This window comes from Salmo trutta, chromosome 2, assembly GCF_901001165.1.
Source record: "Salmo trutta chromosome 2, fSalTru1.1, whole genome shotgun sequence".
NCBI lineage: Eukaryota > Metazoa > Chordata > Actinopteri > Salmoniformes > Salmonidae > Salmo > Salmo trutta.
In genome coordinates, this window is record NC_042958.1 from 61,635,798 (window position 1) to 61,656,726 (window position 20,929).

Here is a 20,929-nt window from a genome sequence, read left to right on the forward strand (position 1 = left end):
TGACTGAATAAGAGTGTGTGTGTTTGTAGGAGTGACTACACAGGCCCCAAGGACACCCAAAACAAGGGCGTGGAGATAAACCCTATGTGTCCAGACCTACATTCCTCTGAATAATCCTACAGTCAGGTGCTGTATCAGTACATCTGGCTGCCTCGCCCCTCCTCTCTCTCTTTCTCTCTCCCCAGCTCTTTCTATTTATCTTTCGCTCTCTCTCTCCCCCCCTTTTCACTCGCACCCTCCCTCTTCCTCCTCCTCCCTCTCTCTTTAGCACCCACCCCCACTCTCTCCCTCCCTTTCTCTATTTCTCTCTCGCTCTCCCTGCTTTAGGCCCAGGGAGTACATCTACATTCATTTTTCAGTGATAAACTACACGGACCAACAGTGTGTTTGTTTATTCTCTCCCACTGACCTTTAAGACAAGCGATGAGAGATCACCTCTCACATACAGAGTGGAGTTGGTTTATTCATTCAGAAACACCTTAGTAAACAGACCAGGGAGGGCAGAGACAAACACTGTTTCTAACAAGCACAGCAGGCACGTCGAACACGCAGGCCACGTATATACACGTCGACACACAGTCATGCACACACGCTGTTTGAGGAAGGTAGCACTCTGTTTGGCACCCACACACCCGCACACACTAAGACGCTGCACACAGTGAAGGCAACTCACCAACAGTTTCCCAGCAGGCCTTGCAGGATGTCCGAGGGCCGAGGGGTGCGGAAGACAGACCATTTGACGCCCCGGTCCTTAAAGTTGTTGCAGTTGATCTCGTGAGGGCGGAGCCACTTTTTGATTCGCTGCTGGACGCTGTCGCCCTCGGGGAAGCCCACGGATTGGGGGCTGGGAGGGAAGCTGTCGTCCACAAAGTTCACCACGTTCTAAAATGACAGAGCGATATAAAACACATGACCCTTAACCTCCAGAAGAGACGGAGGTTACACAACAGTCCGGCTGAGAAACCACACACAGATCAGTACAGTCTGATGATGTAAGTCAGTGGCCTGGGTACAAGCGTGAGTCATTTGCTTGGAGATTAGAAGGCTGAACAAGTGCATTATCATACTGGCATCGAGACTAGTCAAAACAACACTAAGTCACCACACTGAGAGAAAACATGTATTGTATGTTGGCTGCAGTCTGGAAATCCCACAATGTAGGGGAGAGTGGGGTAAGTTGAGCGAAAGGGTTAAATGAGCCACTCCTTGGTTTCTAGGAAACCAGACACAAAATGTGTCATGTGACCAAATATTTAGGAAGAGGTCATAATTTCATGGAGTCTGTGAAGGAAGAAACCACATAGAAAAAAAGTGGTCGACATAACCTGAAAGGCCGCTCAGCAAGGAAGCAGCCACTGCTCCAAAACCGCCATAAAAAAGCCAGACTACGGTTTGCAACTGCACATGGGGACAAAGATCGGACTTTTTGGAGAAATGTCCTCTGGTCTGATGAAACAAAAATATAACTGTTTGGCTATAATAACCATCGTTATGTTTGGAGAAAAAAGGGGGAGGCTTGCAAGCCTAAGAAAACCATCCCAACCATGAAGCAACGAGGGTGGCAGCATCATGTTGTGAGGGACTGGTGCACTTCACAAAATAGATTGCATCACGAAGAAGGAAAATTATGTGTATATATTGAAAAAACATCAAGACATGAGTCAGGAAGTTAAAGCTTGGTCGCAAATGGGTCTTCCAAATGGACAATGACCCCAAGCATACTTCCAAAGTTGTGGCAAAATGGCCTAAGGACAACAAAGTCAAGGTTTTGGAGTGGCCATCACAAAGCCCTGACCTCAATCCTATAGAAAATGTGTGGGCAGAACTGAAAAACTGTGTGCGAGCAAGGAGGCCTACAAACCTGACTCAGTTACACCAGCTCTGTCAGGAGGAATGGGCCAAAATTCACCCAACTTATTGTGGGAAGCTTGTGGAAGGCTACCCGAAACGTTTGACCCAAGTTAAACAATTTCAAAGCAATGCTACCAAATACTAATTGAGTGTATGTAAACTTCTGACCCACTGGGAATGTGATGAAAGAAATAAAAGCTGAAATAAATAATTATCTCTGCTATTATTCTGACATTTCACATTCTTAAAATAAAGTGGTGATCCTAACTGACCTAAGACAGGGAATTTTTTCTCTGATTAAATGTCAGGAATTGTGAAAAACTGAGTGTAAACGTATTTGGCTAAGGTGTATGTAAACTTCCGACTTCAACTGAATGAACTCAAGATGTGCATTTGTATTGTTACAGAGCAGACATCATCTTGCTCCGTGTTACAAATGTAAAACAAGCAGGGGTCTGGCCCCCCTTCAGGTGCTCGAGAGAGAGAGCAGCGAGAAGGGATGAAGTCCCTTCGAGCAACATCAAGGGATGCATTTTTTGTTGTTGACTGAATGACACTGCAGAGGTACACTGACAAAACAAATAAAACGAACATGTACCCGCGTGAGAGACTCTGAAAGAGTAGCAGAGGCACACAAGGTCTTATCTGTTGACATGGAGTCTGAGCTTGCTAAACTCATCAAGAATCTCGCGGACCAGTTTCACGAGCTTAGAAGCCTCAAATGCAGAGAAGTTGCCTACAAAATTGGCACATCCTCCCCTATTCCGGACAACTGGTCGAGAAATGGATGTGTAAGTGATATTGAACAGAGAGATCGTTATCTGAATGAAGGCATACATTTAAGATGTACAATATACCCCCATTCCATGAATTAAACTTTCACCTACCAGCACCCTCACGGGACACCCTCACACGGGACACCCTCACACGGGACACCCTCACGGGACACCCTCACCGACTTACCCCAAAGCGGCCCTACGCTCAATTTAACCCAAGAGACCACTTTTTTGGACAAGCGACGTTTTCAAAACTGTAATGTTTACATGAATACTGATTATTTCCTGGGATACACGACATCCTGCAATATATGTCGGTATCTGCGTTGGAAAGAACACTATATTTCCCTTAACGTAGTGATGCTGAATGTAAAAAATGGCTCAACATACCATATTTACAGTAGGGAAGAGTGGGGTATGTGCAAACTAACAACACATGTCAAATATCCTAAACATGCAACTATCAGAGATCTAAAGGTCAGGACTATAGACCACTATAGTCCCTAGCCTACATGTTTTCTGTCTGACGTCTGTGTTAAAAGGATGATGATTAATTCGGAGGCCTGCAGGCCGCCGTAGGAGCCACAGAACGCTGAGTCGGGCACCAGGAAAAACATTGGCAGCGAGTATTCATGTGGCTAAAGGAGCCTCTCTCCCTGCTGTTAAAACATTAAGATGCACACGCAGCACGGAAGGTGCCAAGGCACATCACAACGCATATTCCCAGATCAAGAAGACGGCACGCTGAATCACACAGCGATGCTTCTAAAACACACTGACTTGTGCACCCCGTGAAGCACTTTCAAGCTAAATCGTGCTTCTTTGAAATGTGCAATTGAAATAATCTGTTCAGAATTTCTACTTCAATTCCAAAACGTAAGTGATCACTGTTTAACAAAACAGTTTGAATTTAGGCTAACCAACCTACAATAATGACCTGCCACTATCACTCTGTCAAAACCCTGCTCAACAAACCTGAGGGAACTCAAAGACTAGCCTATGCCGTTTCCTCTGTGCGCTGTTGGTAGTGGTGGGATCCTGCATCCTGAACCAGTGGAAAGTACTCCAAGCACCCCGGCAGTGCACGGTCAATGGAGACAAATTGATTCGTCACCCTACCCAAAAGCCACTTCTGTTGCCCTCGACACCGTGGCAGACAGCGGCACATTGGCCCCTGCCCCCGTTTCCCCATCATGCCCCAGAAGATTTAGCCCCCCCGGGGTCCATCGGTGGCTCACTGGCTCTGCAGTTCAGAGGTTTACACCGCCCCTGCTTGTTGTCGGGTTTAGCCAGCAACCGATAACATTTTCCTTTGCTTCGCAGCAGTTGGGAGGGCTTTCAGCGTCGACTGACCTGCAAATAGAGAGGCCTCTTTTTACTTGAGTTCCAAAAGCCACTACCCGACAACACGGGACCTGGGAGACGGCAGCGTATAAGAAATGGGATAAGCATGGACAGTACGTGACGCGTATCCACTTTTCAGCACATGTGGAAATCAAAGGCAAATGAGGACGAAGCAGATGACTCATCGTGCCACGGCGAGACAGACAAGACACAAACAGTCCCACGCAGCGTTAGTGTCCCTTCAGCTACTCTCGCCAGGGCCAGCTGTTTGAGGCCTGTTGTGATGGCGACATTGCAACACAGCGCTGGTCTGACTGTCTCCGATGGAACCGTGTTGGGTAATTCTCAAGGCTGGCCCAATGCCAATGCCTGAGAGCACTCTACTGCATTCGCAGTCACAGTTCACAGCTAGGCTAGTCCGGCTAACAAAACACACAGCACTCCAGCTGTCTGAGTCTCTATAGAAACCTGAATCAATACTGGGACGTTTGAATGCGGAGAGGGAGTGACTGGCACTCACTGCAACCAAGTACGATGCTACAGTCCACCTACTGATCGTGGCAATAGACGGCTATTGAGCCAACATGACAGTGGCACACTTATTGAACCGCCATTACATAGAAATAGCGCCGATAACGTTTACACTGGTTTATTGTACACTGGTTTATAGCCAATAGGGCCCGTTGAAATATGTGGCGGTTGAAATTTGTCTGAGGAGAAAGTGGTGAGTCGCCTGGCGCTGTAAGGTTCCCAAGCGTTCAGTTAAAATCCGCCTGTATGCCTACTGTTTGAATCGTGCTGTCGTTTAGCCTTGGCTAGTCAATGAAAAGTAGAATGTAACACATGACGTTGTCGTCAACAGAGGGAATATAATCAGTATGTTTAGTGTACTCTGCATGCTCCCAAAAGAGAGTTCATTACAATGTTTCCACCAGACAGGGCTTCACAGGTCAGAAAGAAAAAAATGATAGAATGCCTCAGCGTTGTTAACCTGTCTGAAATGCTACTGTGGACCGACACACTTCCCACAAACTGGTTAAATTAACGTGGCTTCAACGTCATTTGTCAACATATTGTGACGTGGAATCTACGGGGGGGAAACGGTTGTTTTGAGGGTAAAATTTCAAACCACATGATAATGTCATCATGGTAACACATCTTCAACATAGACAAACCCTATAGAAAATATGTTGGAATTTGTTCCTGGGAAACAACGTCAGATCTCCAACGTTATATCCACTATTGGGGGGGGGGGGACTATAGGCAGGGCAGCACCTCCTACTGGATAGTTGATCTCGTTACAGCTATCCCTTCGGTCTCCCATCCAGAGTTTTAACCAAGGCCAGCACTACTTAGCTTTGATATTTCTCACTGACTATATGTGCTATGGTGAGAATGATCGTTGAGAAATCTCCACTGTTAGATCCACTGCTGCTATTGAAGTCATTCCAAAGTGTATAGGTTCAACAGAGAAAACGTCATGTAGCCATACTTTATCACTAACATATCAGCATTTATACTGTTTAGGGCATATATAGTGTTTGGGAAGTCAACAACAACTATTGTTTATATTCAACCAAGGAAAAATAGAGATTACATATATAGGTCTAGGGTTTCAAGCTTTGGTTGATTTCAAATGGAATCTACAAGTTAATAACAAATGTTGGATTCACATCTCCAGGTCAAGCTAAAAATCCAAGTTAAAGAGTAGGATTTAATCAAATCAAACTGTATTTAAAGTGCTTTTAAAGTTTGATGTGATTTAGTCCCATTCTTTAACTTTGATTTTCGGTTGTTGTTGAAATGGAGACGTGAATCCAACATACCAATTACTAATTTGTATACAAACTGGAATTCAAGCCAGACTCAGTGGCACAGATGGAGCTATCCAAGTGGAAGATACATCTCCTTTAAAATGTCGATATTTGGTTTCGTTGTCAACCAGACTCAATATTACTTTTGTAAAACAGTAAAATAGCCTGTTAAAGCTATCTTCCAAACTAACATAACAGTATTTATTCAACCTTACAATGAGCAACACATCCATGGCCACATTTTGAGGTTACTGTAACGATAAATGTCCTATTTTAAATCATAGAAAGCGTGCTTGTTCAGGGTCGCAGGTCTGTGGAAACCTTCCCAATTGCTATAATAACCTGCGCAGAATCTCAAACGACATTGATCACTTGCACCATGTACTTTAACGTCATCTCAACTACAATCCAGGTCATTTGGTTGTGCTATTAGACGAAGCACAGTAATAGCGCATTAAGTTATTGTATAAATAAACAAAATGTCTGAATTTGTATTCCCTTTTGAATTGTACTATGCTTTTAAAATGTTTGAAAGCGCAATGATAACACATTTGGGAATTCCACAAACTTTTGGCTGTCTTTTTGAGTGGGTGAAAATAGGCTAGAATCTTATTGATCAATGTATCTCACAAATATTACCCATTTCTCCACGTTGAAAAGACGTGGTGTGCCCAGTGGGTTGGGACTATTTCTTAACAGTGTGCCGATACATTTTTATTGCTTAAAACCTCAAGTAATAGATTATGAAGGGACAATGTCTATCTGGATGGATGTCTTTGTCCTTATACTGTCTAAATACCATCTTTGCTCCACTCTCATATAGCTCCCATTCTTTATCTACTTCTCTGTGACAACTCATGAATGAAATAATGGCTAGGCAGTGGTGGAAAATGTACGCAATTGTCATACTTGAGTAAAAGTAAAGATACCTTCATAGAAAATGACTCAAGTAAAAGTAACCCAGTAAAATACTACTTCAGTAAAAGTCTAAAAGTATTTGGTTTCAAATATACTCAAGTATCAAAAGTAGATGTACAGCGGGGCAAAAAAGTATTTAGTCAGCCACCAATTGTGCACGTTCTCCCACTTAAAAAGATGAGAGAGGCCTGTAATTTTCATCATAAGTACACTTCAACTATGACAGACAAAATGAGAAAAAAAATCCAGAAAATCACATTGTAGGATTTTTTATGAATTTATTTGCAAATTATGGTGGAAAATAAGTATTTGGTCACCTACAAACAAGCAAGATTTCTGGCTCTCACAGACCTGTAACAACTTCTTTAAGAGGCTCCTCTGTCCTCCACTCGTTACCGTTGTGCTTCTGCATCTGCATTGCTTGCTCTTTGGGGTTTTAGACTGGGTTTCTGTATAGCACTTTGTGACAACAGCTGATGTAAAAAGGCTTCATAAAATACATCATTTGAAGGTATTTTAGCATCTCATGTGAGGCTGAGGCAGTCATGAGGCACCCTGGGGGAGATAGACTCACTGCACGGGGGGAGAGTGTGCTTAGCCGACTCCACCATCCCTAAACTAAGCTGTGCCGCTCGATGCTCCCGCTGATTACATTTGCTTTAGGGAAGCGGATAATTGCTGCTACTCTACTCCCCCATTTCTAAAAATAAAATGGCCCGTGTTCACCTTAGCGTGCACATGGGTAGTACCACAGCCGCAAAGTAAAGGGGGGGGGGGAATATGGTGCACAGGGGGATAGAAGTGAGGAGAGGGGGAAGAGAGAAGGGGAGTACGGTAGCACTGGGGACAGAAGGGAATAGAGTAGAGGGGGAATAAAGAAGGGGGGACTGGGAAGAGAGGAGGAGGGTGGTGGGATGGGATATTGGGAGTGAGGGATGAAAGAGTAGAGATGAAGGGATACATTTAGTCTAGGTGTTCAAGAGGAGGAGAGGTGAGACTCTCCAACATCCTTCCTGTATAAGCCGGCTTCCCACCCACGCTCCCAAAGGTGAACCCACAACTCGCAGAGCAGCATTTGACATAAATAATGCATGGTAGAGCCAATGTTGTACCATTATAAAAATTACACGATACCCTCCACATGGAATGAAATGCATATGTGTGAGTGACAACATTCCTGTATCAGTTTAAATTTACCCCCCCAATTTCTTGCTTATGACAAATAGTGTAGGCAAACATGATGAAATTCTGTGGCTTTTTTAAATCCAGATTCCATGGTGTCGAGATAAAGCAAACTTGAAAAAGTCCAAAAGTGAGGCATCTTCCTTCTCAACCTCTCCATGGGGTTAGTCCTATGTTCCCTCACCCAGTGTGTTGTATACACTGACAAACAAATAGCGGACTACTAACCCTTGTGTGGCTGGCTACTTCACTGACTAATACATTTTTTCGGGCCAAACATTTTGCTGGGGGCATCCCCCCCCAGCAGGTCATTTTTTTTCATTACACTGGCTACTTCAGGTTTTCGGAAACACACTGTTCACCCAAACAGGCGGTTGCCACGAGTTCCATCAAGCTGGCTACGAGACCAACCACTCCAAAGGCGAATCAAAATCAGACCAATCAAAAACACTTTACGCTAGAGTACTGACCCAAAACGACCCGTTGGTCTTTTAGTATTTAAAGATGAGCACGAGTGGTGGGGCAAAGGGACGTCACTCTACATTAGGTGTTTTAATCTGGAGATTAGTTTGTAATTACAAAGGGTAATTAGGGTTTCTCCATTAAGAAAAACCCTTGATTCATTCTTCCAGACTGACATTTATGCTGGTTAATGAAAATTCATTGTTTCTTGATGGGGGTCACTGTCATTATGGTTAGAGAATCTAAGCTTTTCTTGGCCATTTGAGAACTTTCTACCCTCTTGTAATCGTGCAATAGTTTATTCAAATTGTTATTTCTAAGTTTACTTTGAACGAAATGTCAATATAAATTGAATTGTACTGACTGAGGTTGATTTGTATGCATTGACTGACGCCATTGTAAAAACCACATTTCACTGTTTCAATTTATCACCTCTTAAATAAAAAATGTATTATGATTCACGTCTCCTTGTGTGAACTAAAGACTGAAAACAGACTGGTAGTGTCTGTGTGAGAGGAAAAAAAGACAGAGAGACAGTTTTTATGCAGATCAGAAAGTGTTCCCGGGGCGGCATGGTGTAGTGGCATGAAGTTGCCCCTAGACGCTGATCTTCAGTCAGTTTAGCATTTTCCCCACTAATGGTTAAGGTTAGGATTGTGGGAGGGGAAGCTGATCCTAAATTTACATTTAAGTCATTTAGCAGACGCTCTTATCCAGAGCGACTTACAAATTGGTGCATTCACCTTATGATACCCAGTGGGACAACCACTTTACAATAGTGCATCTAAATATTTTAAAGGGGGGGGGGGGGTTAGAAGGATTACTTTATCCTATCCCAGGTATTCCTTAAAGAGGTGGGGTTTCAGGTGTCTCCGGAAGGTGGTGATTAACTCCGCTGTCCTGGCGTCGTGAGGGAGCTTGTTCCACCATAGGGGTGCCAGAGCAGCGAACAGTTTTGACTGGGCTGAGCGGGAACTGTGCTTCCTCAGAGGTAGGGAGGCCAGCAGGCCTGCGAGCTTGCGAGCTTCAACTGGAAGCCAGTGGAGAGAGCGGAGGAGCGGGGTGACGTGAGAGAACTTGGGAAGGTTGAACACCAGACGGGCTGCGGCGTTCTGGATGAGTTGTAGGGGTTTAATGGCACAGGCAGGGAGCCCAGCCAACAGCGAGTTGCAGTAATCCAGACGGGAGACGACAAGTGCCTGGATTAGGACCTGCGCCGCTTCCTGTGTGAGGCAGGGTCGTACTCTGCGAATGTTGTAGAGCATGAACCTACAGGATCGGGTCACCGCCTTGATGTTAGTGGAGAATGACAGGGTGTTGTCCAGGGTCACGCCAAGGTTCTTAGCACTCTGGGAGGAGGACACAATGTGTATATAGCTCACTTATATATGTGTATATAGCTCACTTAAACACCTGCCTGGACGTGATCGAGAGATCCTTATGGCCTTTATAACCCTCTCTCTCTCTCAATTTTGTGTTGTTGCGCCACACATATTGCAACGATAAATATGATACACACAGACTCTGGGCTTGCGAGTAACTTCCTCATGGACAAACAGAACCCTTTCACTTTGGAGCATTTTTAAGACAAACAACTACTAATTGGAAACCATTATGAGACATGAAAAAAAACGTCATCCGACTTGGAGATTTTTTCCTGGTTTCAGAATTACTATTTGGGATAAACAGAGACGTTCGGGACTGCCGGTGTAATCAAGGGACAAACGTTCACCCCGTGCCCCATTAAAAAATCAACTAATGAGCAGAGGAGCGCAAACAGAAACTACAACAACAAAAGCCTATTAGGGTCTCTTGGCAGCGTCTTTAAAAAATGAGGCAGATCGGAGTTGCCTGCTAATCACTGGAACCATGGTAAAGAAGCCAGAGTATTAGAAAGCTGTATTGTGCCGCTTGGCAGTTCACAGTTGCAGTGTGACGCATGTAAAATGTCCCTACTGCATTTATTATTCATGGCACAATGAAATATGCTCTTTGGGAAACTCGTTGACTATTCATCTCTCCTGAAAGTGATGCGGACGTGTCAGTGGCAAACTCTTGGAAACTGATGTAAGTTGCTGGAGTACGATGTCAGTTCTCTTGACACATGCTCTTTAAAAAGACACTATTAGCTTTTGAAAAGCATAAACACAATCCATTTCCCAACCCCCGGTTCCCAGAGTGACTTACCTCTCGACAGAAGGTGGTGATGTTCTCCCAGAGTTCCTTGGCTTCGCCCTCGTCGTTGCGCCGCCGTGCCTCCACGTGCATGCTCTCCCTCCTCTTCAGTGGCTTGGCCACCTTGCGCAGCATCAGGTACTGCTGGGCCGTGTGGCATGCCGCGCAGTTCTTAGACTTGACGTCGTTGAGCAGCGTGCACGCCGGACAGCCCCACTGCTTCTCCTGCAGTAGCGTGCACGAGGAAGAGGAGGACGAGGACGATGAGGAAGAGGAGGAGGTGTTGGAGGGCGAGGGGTAGACCCGGGCTTGTTTTCGGGCCTTGTGTCCAGAAGACGACGAGGAGGAGGCTGAGGAGCAGGAGCAGGGGCCGGGGAGACCGCAGTGCAGGCAGCAGCGAGAACTAGGCTCCTGGAAGCCATGCAGCTTGGAGGAACCACAGGCCGAGCACTTGGCCACCCCGGTGGGGTTGCGGAGGGTACATTTGGAGCAGGCCCAGGTGCTGAAGTCCGGACTGGAGGGGCTGGCCGGAGTAAAGCGCACCGACTCGCAGCCCACCAGGTCGATGAGGTCGGCGCCGGCCCGCGACGAGCGACATGCCTCGCACTTGGACGAGCCGCTCAGGTTGGGCAAGGAGCATCCTGGGCACTTCCAAGTGGGGGGTGATGTAACGGTGGCGTGGGAGGTGTGATGGGGCTGGGGACCGTCCTCCTCCTCCAGGATGCTGAGGCGCTTGCTGGGGAAGGAAGGCTCCTGAGGCTGGGCTTGCTTAGGCTTGGTAGGGCGGAGGGGAGGGCAGGGCGGAGGGGGCACGTAGGCCGTGGAGGGCGAAGTAGGGCTGGGGGCGTTGGGGTTAGGGTTGGGTGGCCGCCCTGGCGGGGGCACCTCTCTCCTGCTGCGGGGCACTGGGTTGTTCTGGAGAGAGGAGAAGGGTGTGAAAGGAGAGGAGAGTGGCGTAGGGGGCAAGTTGGTGTCAGGGGGCGCCTGGGGTTCGCAGGGGGCGGCTGTGGGGGGCGAGTCGTCTGTCAAGTCAATGAGCAGTGGAGGGGCGGAGGCCCCTGCTACATGGACGGGAAACCCTAGCACGGGCGTGCGAACCTCGGGCACCACCAGCGCCTCGGGTGGGATCTTGGGCAACGACAATTTCCGTGGTCCCCCGCAGGCCGAACACGACAATGCAACAGGAGTATTATGAAGCGTGCATCGTGGGCATGCCCAGCCTGGGTGGTGGTGCTGCTGCCCCTCGGGTCCACCCACCTCCCCGTTGCTCTCAGACCGCTTCAGCGCCTCCTCCTTGGCCGGCTGCTGCCCGCGGGGCTCCAGGAGAACCATGGGAGTCATGACTGGCGTCGGAGGCTGCGGCGGCGGGGGCAAGAAGCCGTTGGTGGTGGCGGCCATGGTTGTGGTCGGCGTGGGGGTGCCCATCGAGGGTCCGAAGCCACAGACGGTGCAGGCGCCGGAGCCCTGGGGGTTGTTGAGGGTGCAGCGGGGGCAGGCCCAGCGTTGCTGCTCCTCGGTGCTGCTCAGCCTCAGGATCTGGTTGAGGTCGGGTTTCTGGCGCGGCGCCTCGCAGATGGAGCAGCGCGGCGCCACCCCCGCGTTCAGGAAGGTGCAGCGGCCGCACGACCACTCGCTGCCTTGCACTGCCGCCGCCATGGAGCCCGGGGACTGAGAGTGGCTGTATGAAAGAAAGACAGAAAGAGAAAGAGAGAGAAGAGGAGGACGAGTGGGAGATGGGGAGCAGAAGTTAAAAGGGAAGTTTGGGATAAGTGGGGGGGGCGGAAGTGAGGAGAGAAGATGGAAAGAGAGGAAAGAGAGAGGGGGGGAGAGAGAGGAGAGAGAGATTAGCCAGTGCAGTGGAATCAAAATCTCCCTCTTCGGGGAATTGAGGGCAGTAAATCCATGCACAATGCCCCTGTGATGAGAGGAGCCAGCCAGCCAGCCAGACAGACGAAGCTGCTGCTGGTACTACTGCGGGAGAATACTGAATGAATCCTCTCACAAACATATACAATCCTCTCAGAACCATCCACCTGACTGACACTTATCGGAATGGAAAAAACGCCGGGACCTTCTGATCTAGCACCTCCTATCATCCTCTCTCTGGTCAATGTTAATGGAGAGGACAGGAGCGGAGGACCAAATAGAGTGCGAGTTAGAATCAAAGCAAAAAAATGATTTTAAAATGGGCACTGACGGTTCTGTGTTAGCATTTAAGATCGGGGCTTTGGGCCTTCTGATGTGAAGACAAACTTCTTATCCAGGTTTATCCTCCAGGATCAAGATCCCTGTTGCCTAAATGGTTTTGTGCATAAAAAAAAGTACCCCTTGTGTGCACTTCCGGTAATACAGTATGGTACAGAAAGGGTATGATGTATGAAAATCTGGATACCGCCCAGACCTAAATAGAATAACTAGTATGTGTTCAAACTAGGACGTGTTCAAACTGGGATAGCATGTCCTAACTAGAATCATGTCGATGTGCTCATACGGCCCGTCCTAGGGGACTAGTACTGTTGGCCACCTCTAGCCTGTGCCAGGCTGATGGAGGCGAGGGACTGGGGGGCCCCTGGGGACACTCGACATGGGGTGCCGTTCGAGCGGAGCCCATAAATGCCACTGTCACTCAAAGCGCTCATGTGTGAACACTGCAACAGGAAGAGAAACGGACGAAGTGCTAAGAGCTAATGCCACTATCACCACGCTAGACTGCCCCATTGGCTAGCATATCATCAACTGACCCAGTGGTTCTCGAACCTCTCCTCGGGGACTCCCAGCCGTTCCATGCATTTGATCTATTCCAGAGCTGGCACACCTGATATTTAAACGTGTCAACTAATCATCAAGCCCTTGGCTAGTTGAATCAGGTGAGCAAGTTCAAAGCAACAACTCAATTGTGAAACGTCTGGGAGCCCCCGAGGAGAGGTTTGAGAAACACTGATCTGACCGACTCTGGCACTCGCTGGCCTGAGAACATCTATTAATAATATAGCACTTATAGTGTTATATGGTATACTGGTACCACGGTAATATCACAGTACCAAAACGTCACAATACTTATGATACCAACATTTTAGAATACTGTACCTTTGTACCGTTTTATATGATACTACCAACTGTTTCAGCCCTACCGATCTAAAGAACCTGCTGGCTCCTGTTATAAAAGGTTTAGAAAATCAGTTTTGTTTATACATTTTGTTGAATTTAAGCAAAAGCCACCAGTCCCTTGTATGCATAGGTCCAATAATATCTACTTGACTTTCATGCACATATCAGGTTTGGCAGCTGTAATCAGCCAGCAGTATCCCCTACCAGCCCTCACTCACCTGCTTCTCTCCGCATCCCCTACCAGCCCTCACTCACCTGCTTCTCTCCGCATCCCCTACCAGCCTTCACTCACCTGCTTCTCTCCGCATCCCCTACCAGCCCTCACTCACCTGCTTCTCTCCGCATCCCCTACCAGCCTTCACTCACCTGCTTCTCTCCGCATCCCCTACCAGCCCTCACTCACCTGCTTCTCTCCGCATCCCCTACCAGCCCTCACTCACCTGCTTCTCTCCGCATCCCCTACCAGCCCTCACTCATCTGCTTCTCTCCGCATCCCCTACCAGCCCTCACCTACCTGCTTCTCTCCGCATCCCCTACCAGCCCTCACCCACCTGCTTCTCTCCGCACCCCCTACCAGCCCTCACTCACCTGCTTCTCTCCGCATCCCCTACCAGCCCTCACCCACCTGCTTCTCTCCGCATCCCCTACCAGCCCTCACCCACCTGCTTCTCTCCGCACCCCCTACCAGCCCTCACTCACCTGCTTCTCTCCGCATCCCCTATCAGCCCTCACTCACCTGCTTCTCTCCGCATCCCCTACCAGCCCTCTCACCTGCTTCTCTCCGCATCCCTTACCAGCCCTCACTCACCTGCTTCTCTCCGCATCCCCTACCAGCCCTCACTCACCTGCTTCTTTCCGCATCCCCTACCAGCCCTCACTCATCTGCTTCTCTCCGCATCCCCTACCAGCCCTCACTCACCTGCTTCTCTCCACATCCCCTACTAGCCCTCACTCACCTGCTTCTCTCCGCATCCCCTACCAGCCCTCACCCACCTGCTTCTCTCCGCACCCCCTACCAGCCCTCACTCACCTGCTTCTCTCCGCATCCCCTATCAGCCCTCACTCACCTGCTTCTCTCCGCATCCCCTACCAGCCCTCTCACCTGCTTCTGTCCGCATCCCTTACCAGCCCTCACTCACCTGCTTCTCTCCGCATCCCCTACCAGCCCTCACTCACCTGCTTCTTTCCGCATCCCCTACCAGCCCTCACTCATCTGCTTCTCTCCGCATCCCCTACCAGCCCTCACTCACCTGCTTCTCTCCACATCCCCTACTAGCCCTCACTCACCTGCTTCTCTCCGCATCCCCTACCAGCCCTCACTCACCTGCTTCTCTCTCCCCGCATCCCCTACCAGCCCTCACCCACCTGCTTCTCTCCGCATCCCCTACCAGCCCTCACCCACCTGCTTCTCTCCGCACCCCCTACCAGCCCTCACTCACCTGCTTCTCTCCGCATCCCCTACCAGCCCTCACTCACCTGCTTCTCTCCGCATCCCCTACCAGCCTTCACTCACCTGCTTCTCTCCGCATCCCCTACCAGCCCTCACTCACCTGCTTCTCTCCGCATCCCCTACCAGCCCTCACTCACCTGCTTCTTTCCGCATCCCCTACCAGCCCTCACTCATCTGCTTCTCTCCGCATCCCCTACCAGCCCTCACTCATCTGCTTCTCTCCGCATCCCCTACCAGCCCTCACTCACCTGCTTCTCTCTGCATCTCCTATCAGCCCTCACTCACCTGCTTCTCTCCGCATCCCCTACCAGCCCTCACTCATCTGCTTCTCTCCGCATCCCCTACCAGCCCTCACTCACCTGATTCTCTCCACATCCCCTACAAGCCCTCGCCACCTGCTTCTCTATGCATCCCCTACTAGCCCTCACTTACCTGCTTCACTATGCATCCCATACTAGCCCTCACTCACCTGCTTCTCTCCGCATCCCCAACTAGCCCTCACTCACCTGCTTCTCTATGCATCCCATACTAGCCCTCACTCACCTGCTTCTCTCCGCATCCCCAACTAGCCCTCACTCACCTGCTTCTCTATGCATCCCCTACTAGCCCTCACTCACCTGCTTCTCTATGCATCCTCTACTAGCCCTCACTCACCTGCTTCTCTCCGGCCGCTCTTCACGCGCATCTTTTCCTCCGTCAGTTTAAAAAATATAGAATTAGCAGTAATGGCGAGCAGGGCTGCAGACCCTGACGAGTCTTCTGTTGTTATATTTGTACATGTGTTACATTGGAGCTGCGCGCAAAGCGAGCAATGTTGATAGATGGTATAATTTCATCACCTGTTGTGACCAAGAGCACTGACCAGTTTGAGTAGACTTTGCAAGTTCACTGTCGTGCAGCCTCTAAGTGTTAGAGAGGGAAAATGCTTACAACTTTACAGCAAAGAAAACAGCTCGTCTCTACCCTAAACGGTTAAAAACAAATATCACCCATATTACCTGAGATGCCTTTTTTCCCTCTATCGGGATTCACAGGCATTTTATAGAATTTCACAAACCAAGTCCTGGCCCATTTTAAACTAATCCCAGGTTGCTAATTATTAGTTTGATAAACAACTTTTGCAAATATGAGCAAATCAGCCATTCTATGCAGTGTGAAGTTAAATTCAATGTGCTGTATTGAGTAGAAGTGTGAATTTCAGTGACAGGTTTATAGAGAACGTTTAGAAAACGGGAACAAGTGTCTGGCCGAAGGGGCGAACCGTTAAATCACGATACTACTCGGTATCATGATACTTGGCCTGGTATGTATCGTTTGTAAAATGTTGGTATCATGACAACACTACAGCGTTACACTTCTTCAATGCACGTTCCAGTGGTGTTATACAGTAGGAAAATACATCTATCTCGCCCTTTGTCTGTTTAAAAGGGTAGTAGGATTGATTGGAGGCTACATACTTTCGCATTTCCAATGAAACGTAGGCTATGGCAGTACAGAAATAACAGCGTACGACCGATTCGGGTTCTCTGTGATGATCACTGTAAAATGCACATGAAGCAGAACTGACTGTTGGCTACATCCTTAGAGGTGTGTATCTTCCCTTTTAAGACGATTCTACGCATTCCTTTGAAAAGCACCGCGAGTCTATATTCCTTGTACTGTGTGTTTTATGCAATAGGGGAATATGAAAAACCTTCTCTCTAAGAATGACAGCCATTGGACTGGACCGGGTAGATCCCACAGCTGCACTACAGCTCCACTGAAACGCCATGTGTCCTTGGTCAGCTTATTGCCCTTAGTTCAACTCCATTAAACCCTTTCAGGCAGGAACACGGCTAAAAACCCAAGAGGTCCTTTTAGAGACCGCTCTCTCTCTCTCTCTACTCCTGTTCTAGCCATGGGTCCCAGAGGTTAGAGAAGGGTCATTTTAAGCTGGGGAGGAAGTGGGAGAGGAGGAGTGACAAGAGGGTGGAGTGCAAATGCTGCTGTAGTGCTGTGTGTGTGTCCACTAGTAGCCTGGGGCAGCGAGATGGGGAGGAAGTCACATCGCTTTGTGTCAGACGCCATTAGTGATCAGCTCTCACTGGCCCGGCCAGCACTCTACTCACCAACAGGGAATGGACTTAGTTACTATCCGGAAAGTCTTTTTTTTGTTTGTTTTTTGTAACCTTTATTTAACGGAAAGTTAACCCTCCAACACAGAGAGAAGTTGGGAAAACCCTTGGAGTAAAAGAGAGCCTGATCAAGCCATCTTAACCCTAAGAACACTAAACACCAGGAAGAAAGTACCTGAAGGCCATTGCGCAAACATTCATCTTTCCAAAAAAATCAAAAAATCTAGGGGTAGCCATTACTAAAATACTAAAGAGGATAAGAGGTTTGGGGAATAAGCCCATCTCTAAAAGCACTAGGCTAACTAAGTCAGATTGGAGTCCAACTCATCTAACCAAAATAGTTCTGGGTTAAGGGCACTTTTCCCTAAAACAATGACAGCAGAAACTGGATTCATGCTAATCTGTCCTCACATTAGAGGTCTTCACGGGTCCAAAAAGACTACAGGTTAGTCGAGGTCATTTGTAAAGTGAATATGCATAGATATTAAACAGCGAGTAGCAGCAGTGTAAAAACAAGGGGGCGGGGGTAGGTGGCCATTTGATTCATTGTTCAGCAGTCTTTTGGCTTGGGGGTAGAAGGAACCTTTTGGTGCTAGACTTGGCACTCCGGTACTGCTTGCCATGTGGTAGCAGAGAGAACAGTCTATGACTTGGGTGACTGGAGTCTGACTATTTTTTGGGCCTTCCTCTGACACTGCCTAGTATATAGGTCCTGGATGTCAGGATGTCACTACCCTCTGTAGCGCCTTACGGTCAGATGCCGAACAGTTGCCATACCAGGCGGTGATGCAACTGGTCAGGATACTCTCAATGGTGCAGCTGTAGAACTTTTTGAGGATCTGGGGACACATGCCAAAACTTTTCAGTCTCCTGAGGGGGAAAAGGTGTTGTTCTGCCCTCTTCACAAGTGTCTTGGTGTGCTTGGACCATGATAGTTTGTTGGTAATTTGAACACCAAGGAACTTGAAACTCTCAACCCGCTCCACTTCAGCCCCATCATAGGATGCCACCTTTACAACAACTTAGTAGGTCAAATTTCTGCCATGCTAAAGCTTCTCCGGTCAATTGTAAGTGCTGTTATTGTAAAGTGGAAACGTCAAGGAGTAAAGTGGTAGTCCACACAAGCTCACAGCATGGGACAGCCGAGTACAGAAGCACCGTAGCATGTAAAAAACGTCTGTCCTTGGTTGCAAAACTCACTATCAAGTTCCAAACTGCCTCCGGAAGCAACGTCATCCTAAGATCAGCATGCGCAATGCCAAGCGTTGACTTGAGTGGTGTAAAGCTTGCCACCATTGGACTCTGGAGCAGTGGAAACGCGTTCTCTTGAGTGATGAATCACGCTTCCCCATCTGAATCTGGGAATGGTGGATGAACGCTGCCTGCCCCAATGCATAGTGCCAACTGTAAAGTTTGGTGGAGGAGGAATAATGTCTGGGGCAAGGGATACAATGACATTCTAGATGATTCTGTGCTTCCAACTTTGTGGCAACAGTTTGGGGAAGGCCATTCCTGTTTCAGCATGACAATGCCCCCATGAACAAAGTGAGGTCCATACAGAAATTCTTTGTCGAGATCGGTGTGGAAGAACTTAACTGGCCTGCACAGAGCCCTGACCTCAAACCCAGCGAACACCTTTGGGATGAATTGGAACGCTGACTACGAGCCAGGCCTAATCGCCCAACATCAGTGGCCGACCTCACTAATGCTCTTGTGGCTGAATGGAAGCAAGTCCTTGCAGCAATGTTCCAACATCTAGTGGAAAGCCTTCACAGAAGAGTGGCGCCTGTTATAGCAGCTAAGGGGGACCAACTCATATTAATGCCCTGGAATTGGGAATGAGATGTTCGACGAGCAGGTGTCCACATACTTTTGGTCATGTAGTGTGTATGTATAGTGCTGTCAGAAAGTATTGAGACCGCTTGACTTTTGTGACATTTTGTTACGTTACAGCCTTATTCTAAAATTGATTAAATAGTTTTTTTCCCCGCCTCGTAAATCTACATACAATTCCCCCTTTAGGACAAAGCACAAACAGGTTTTTAGAAATGTTTGCTAATTTATTTAAAAAACTGAAATATAACATTTACATAAGTATACAGACCCTTTACTCAGTACTTTGTTGAAGCACCTTTGGCAGCGATTACAGCCTGGAGTCTTCTTGGGTATGACACTACAAGCTTGGCACTCCTGTATTTGGTCGTTTTCCCCACTCTTCTCTGCAGATCCTCTCATGCTCTATCAGGGTGGATTGGGAGCGTCGCTGCACAGCTATTTTCAGGTCTCTCCAGAGACGTTTGATCAGGTTCAAGTCTGGGCTCTGGCTGGGGTAGTCAAGGACATTCAGAGACTTGTCCTGACGCCACTCCTGCGTTGTCTTGGCTGTGTGCTTAGGGTCATTGTCCTTTTGGAAGGTGAACCAGGATTTCATGAAGGATCTCTCTGTACTTTGCTCCGTTCATCTTTGCCTCGACACTGACTAGTCGACTAGTCCCTGCCTCTGAACAACATCCCCACAGCACGATTATGCCACCACCATGCTTCACCATAGGCATGGTGCCAGGTTTCCTCCAGATGTGACGCTTGGCATTCAGGCCAAAGAGATCAATCTTGGTTTCATCAGACCAGAGAATCTTGTTTCTCATGGTCTGACAGTCTTGAGGTACCCTTTGGTAAACTCCATGTGGCCTTTAGTGAGGAGTGGCTTACGTCTGTACCACTCTACCATAAAGGGCTGCTGGTGGAGTGCTGCAGAAATGGTTGTCCTTCTGGAAGGTTCTCCAATCTCAACAAAGGAACTCTGGAGCTCTATCAGAGTGACCATTGGGTTCATGGTCACCTCCCTGACCAAGGCCCTTCTCCCCCGCTCAGTTTGTCCGGGCGGCCAGCTCTAGGAAGAGTCTTGGTGGTTCCAAACTTCTTCCATTTAAGAATGATGGAGGCCACTGTGTTCTTGGGGACCTTCAATGCTGCAGAATTCTTTTGGTACCCTTCCCCAGATCTGTGACTCAACACAATCCTGTGTCTTGGAGCTCTATGGACAATTCCTTCGACCTCATGGCTTGGTTTTTTTCTCTGATATGCACTGTCAACTGTGGGACTTTATATAGACAGGTGTGTGACTTTCCAAATCATGTCCAATCAATTTAATTTACCACAGGTAAACTCCAATAAAGTTGTAGATACTACCGTTCAAAAGTTTGGGGTCACTTAGAAATGTCCTTGTTTTTGAAAGAAAATCACATTTTTTGTCCATTAAAACAACATCAAATTGATAGGAAATACAGTGTAGACATTGTTAATGTTGTAAATGACTATTGTAGCTGGAAACGGCTGATTTTTTAATGAAATATCTACATAGGCCCATTATCGGCAACCATCACTCCTGTGTTCCAATGGCACGTTGTGTTAGCTAATCCAAGTTTATCATTTTAAAAAGGCTAACTGATCATTAGAAAATCATTTTACAATTATGTTAGCACAGCTGAAAACTGTTGTGTTAATTAAATAAGCAATAAAGCTGGCCTTCTTTAGACTAGTTGAGTATCTGGAGCATCAGCATTTGTGGGTTCGATTACAGGCTCAAAATGGCCAGAAACAAATAACTTTCTATTGAAAGTCTTCTTGTTCTGAGAAATTAAGGTTATTCCATGCGAGAAATTGCCAAGAAACTGAAGATCTCCCTTCACAGAACAGTGCAAACGGGCTCTAACCAGAATAGCAAGAGGAGTGGGA

At 47.7% G+C, this 20,929-nt stretch overlaps 1 protein-coding gene across 2 annotated transcripts in view; it reads right to left on the reverse strand.

Annotated features, from left to right (window-relative positions):
• Positions 1 to 20,929, reverse strand: part of capn15 (calpain 15) — a 69,371-nt gene that overhangs the window by 14,962 nt on the left and 33,480 nt on the right. For both annotated transcript variants that reach the window (XM_029710084.1, XM_029710079.1), the window contains exons 2-3: positions 10,535 to 12,200; positions 674 to 882 (exon numbers count right to left, since the gene is read on the reverse strand). In XM_029710084.1, the coding sequence (XP_029565944.1) occupies positions 674 to 882; positions 10,535 to 12,178 (1,853 nt within the window). In that variant the 5' untranslated portion in view covers positions 12,179 to 12,200. The remainder of the gene's footprint in view (positions 1 to 673; positions 883 to 10,534; positions 12,201 to 20,929) is intronic.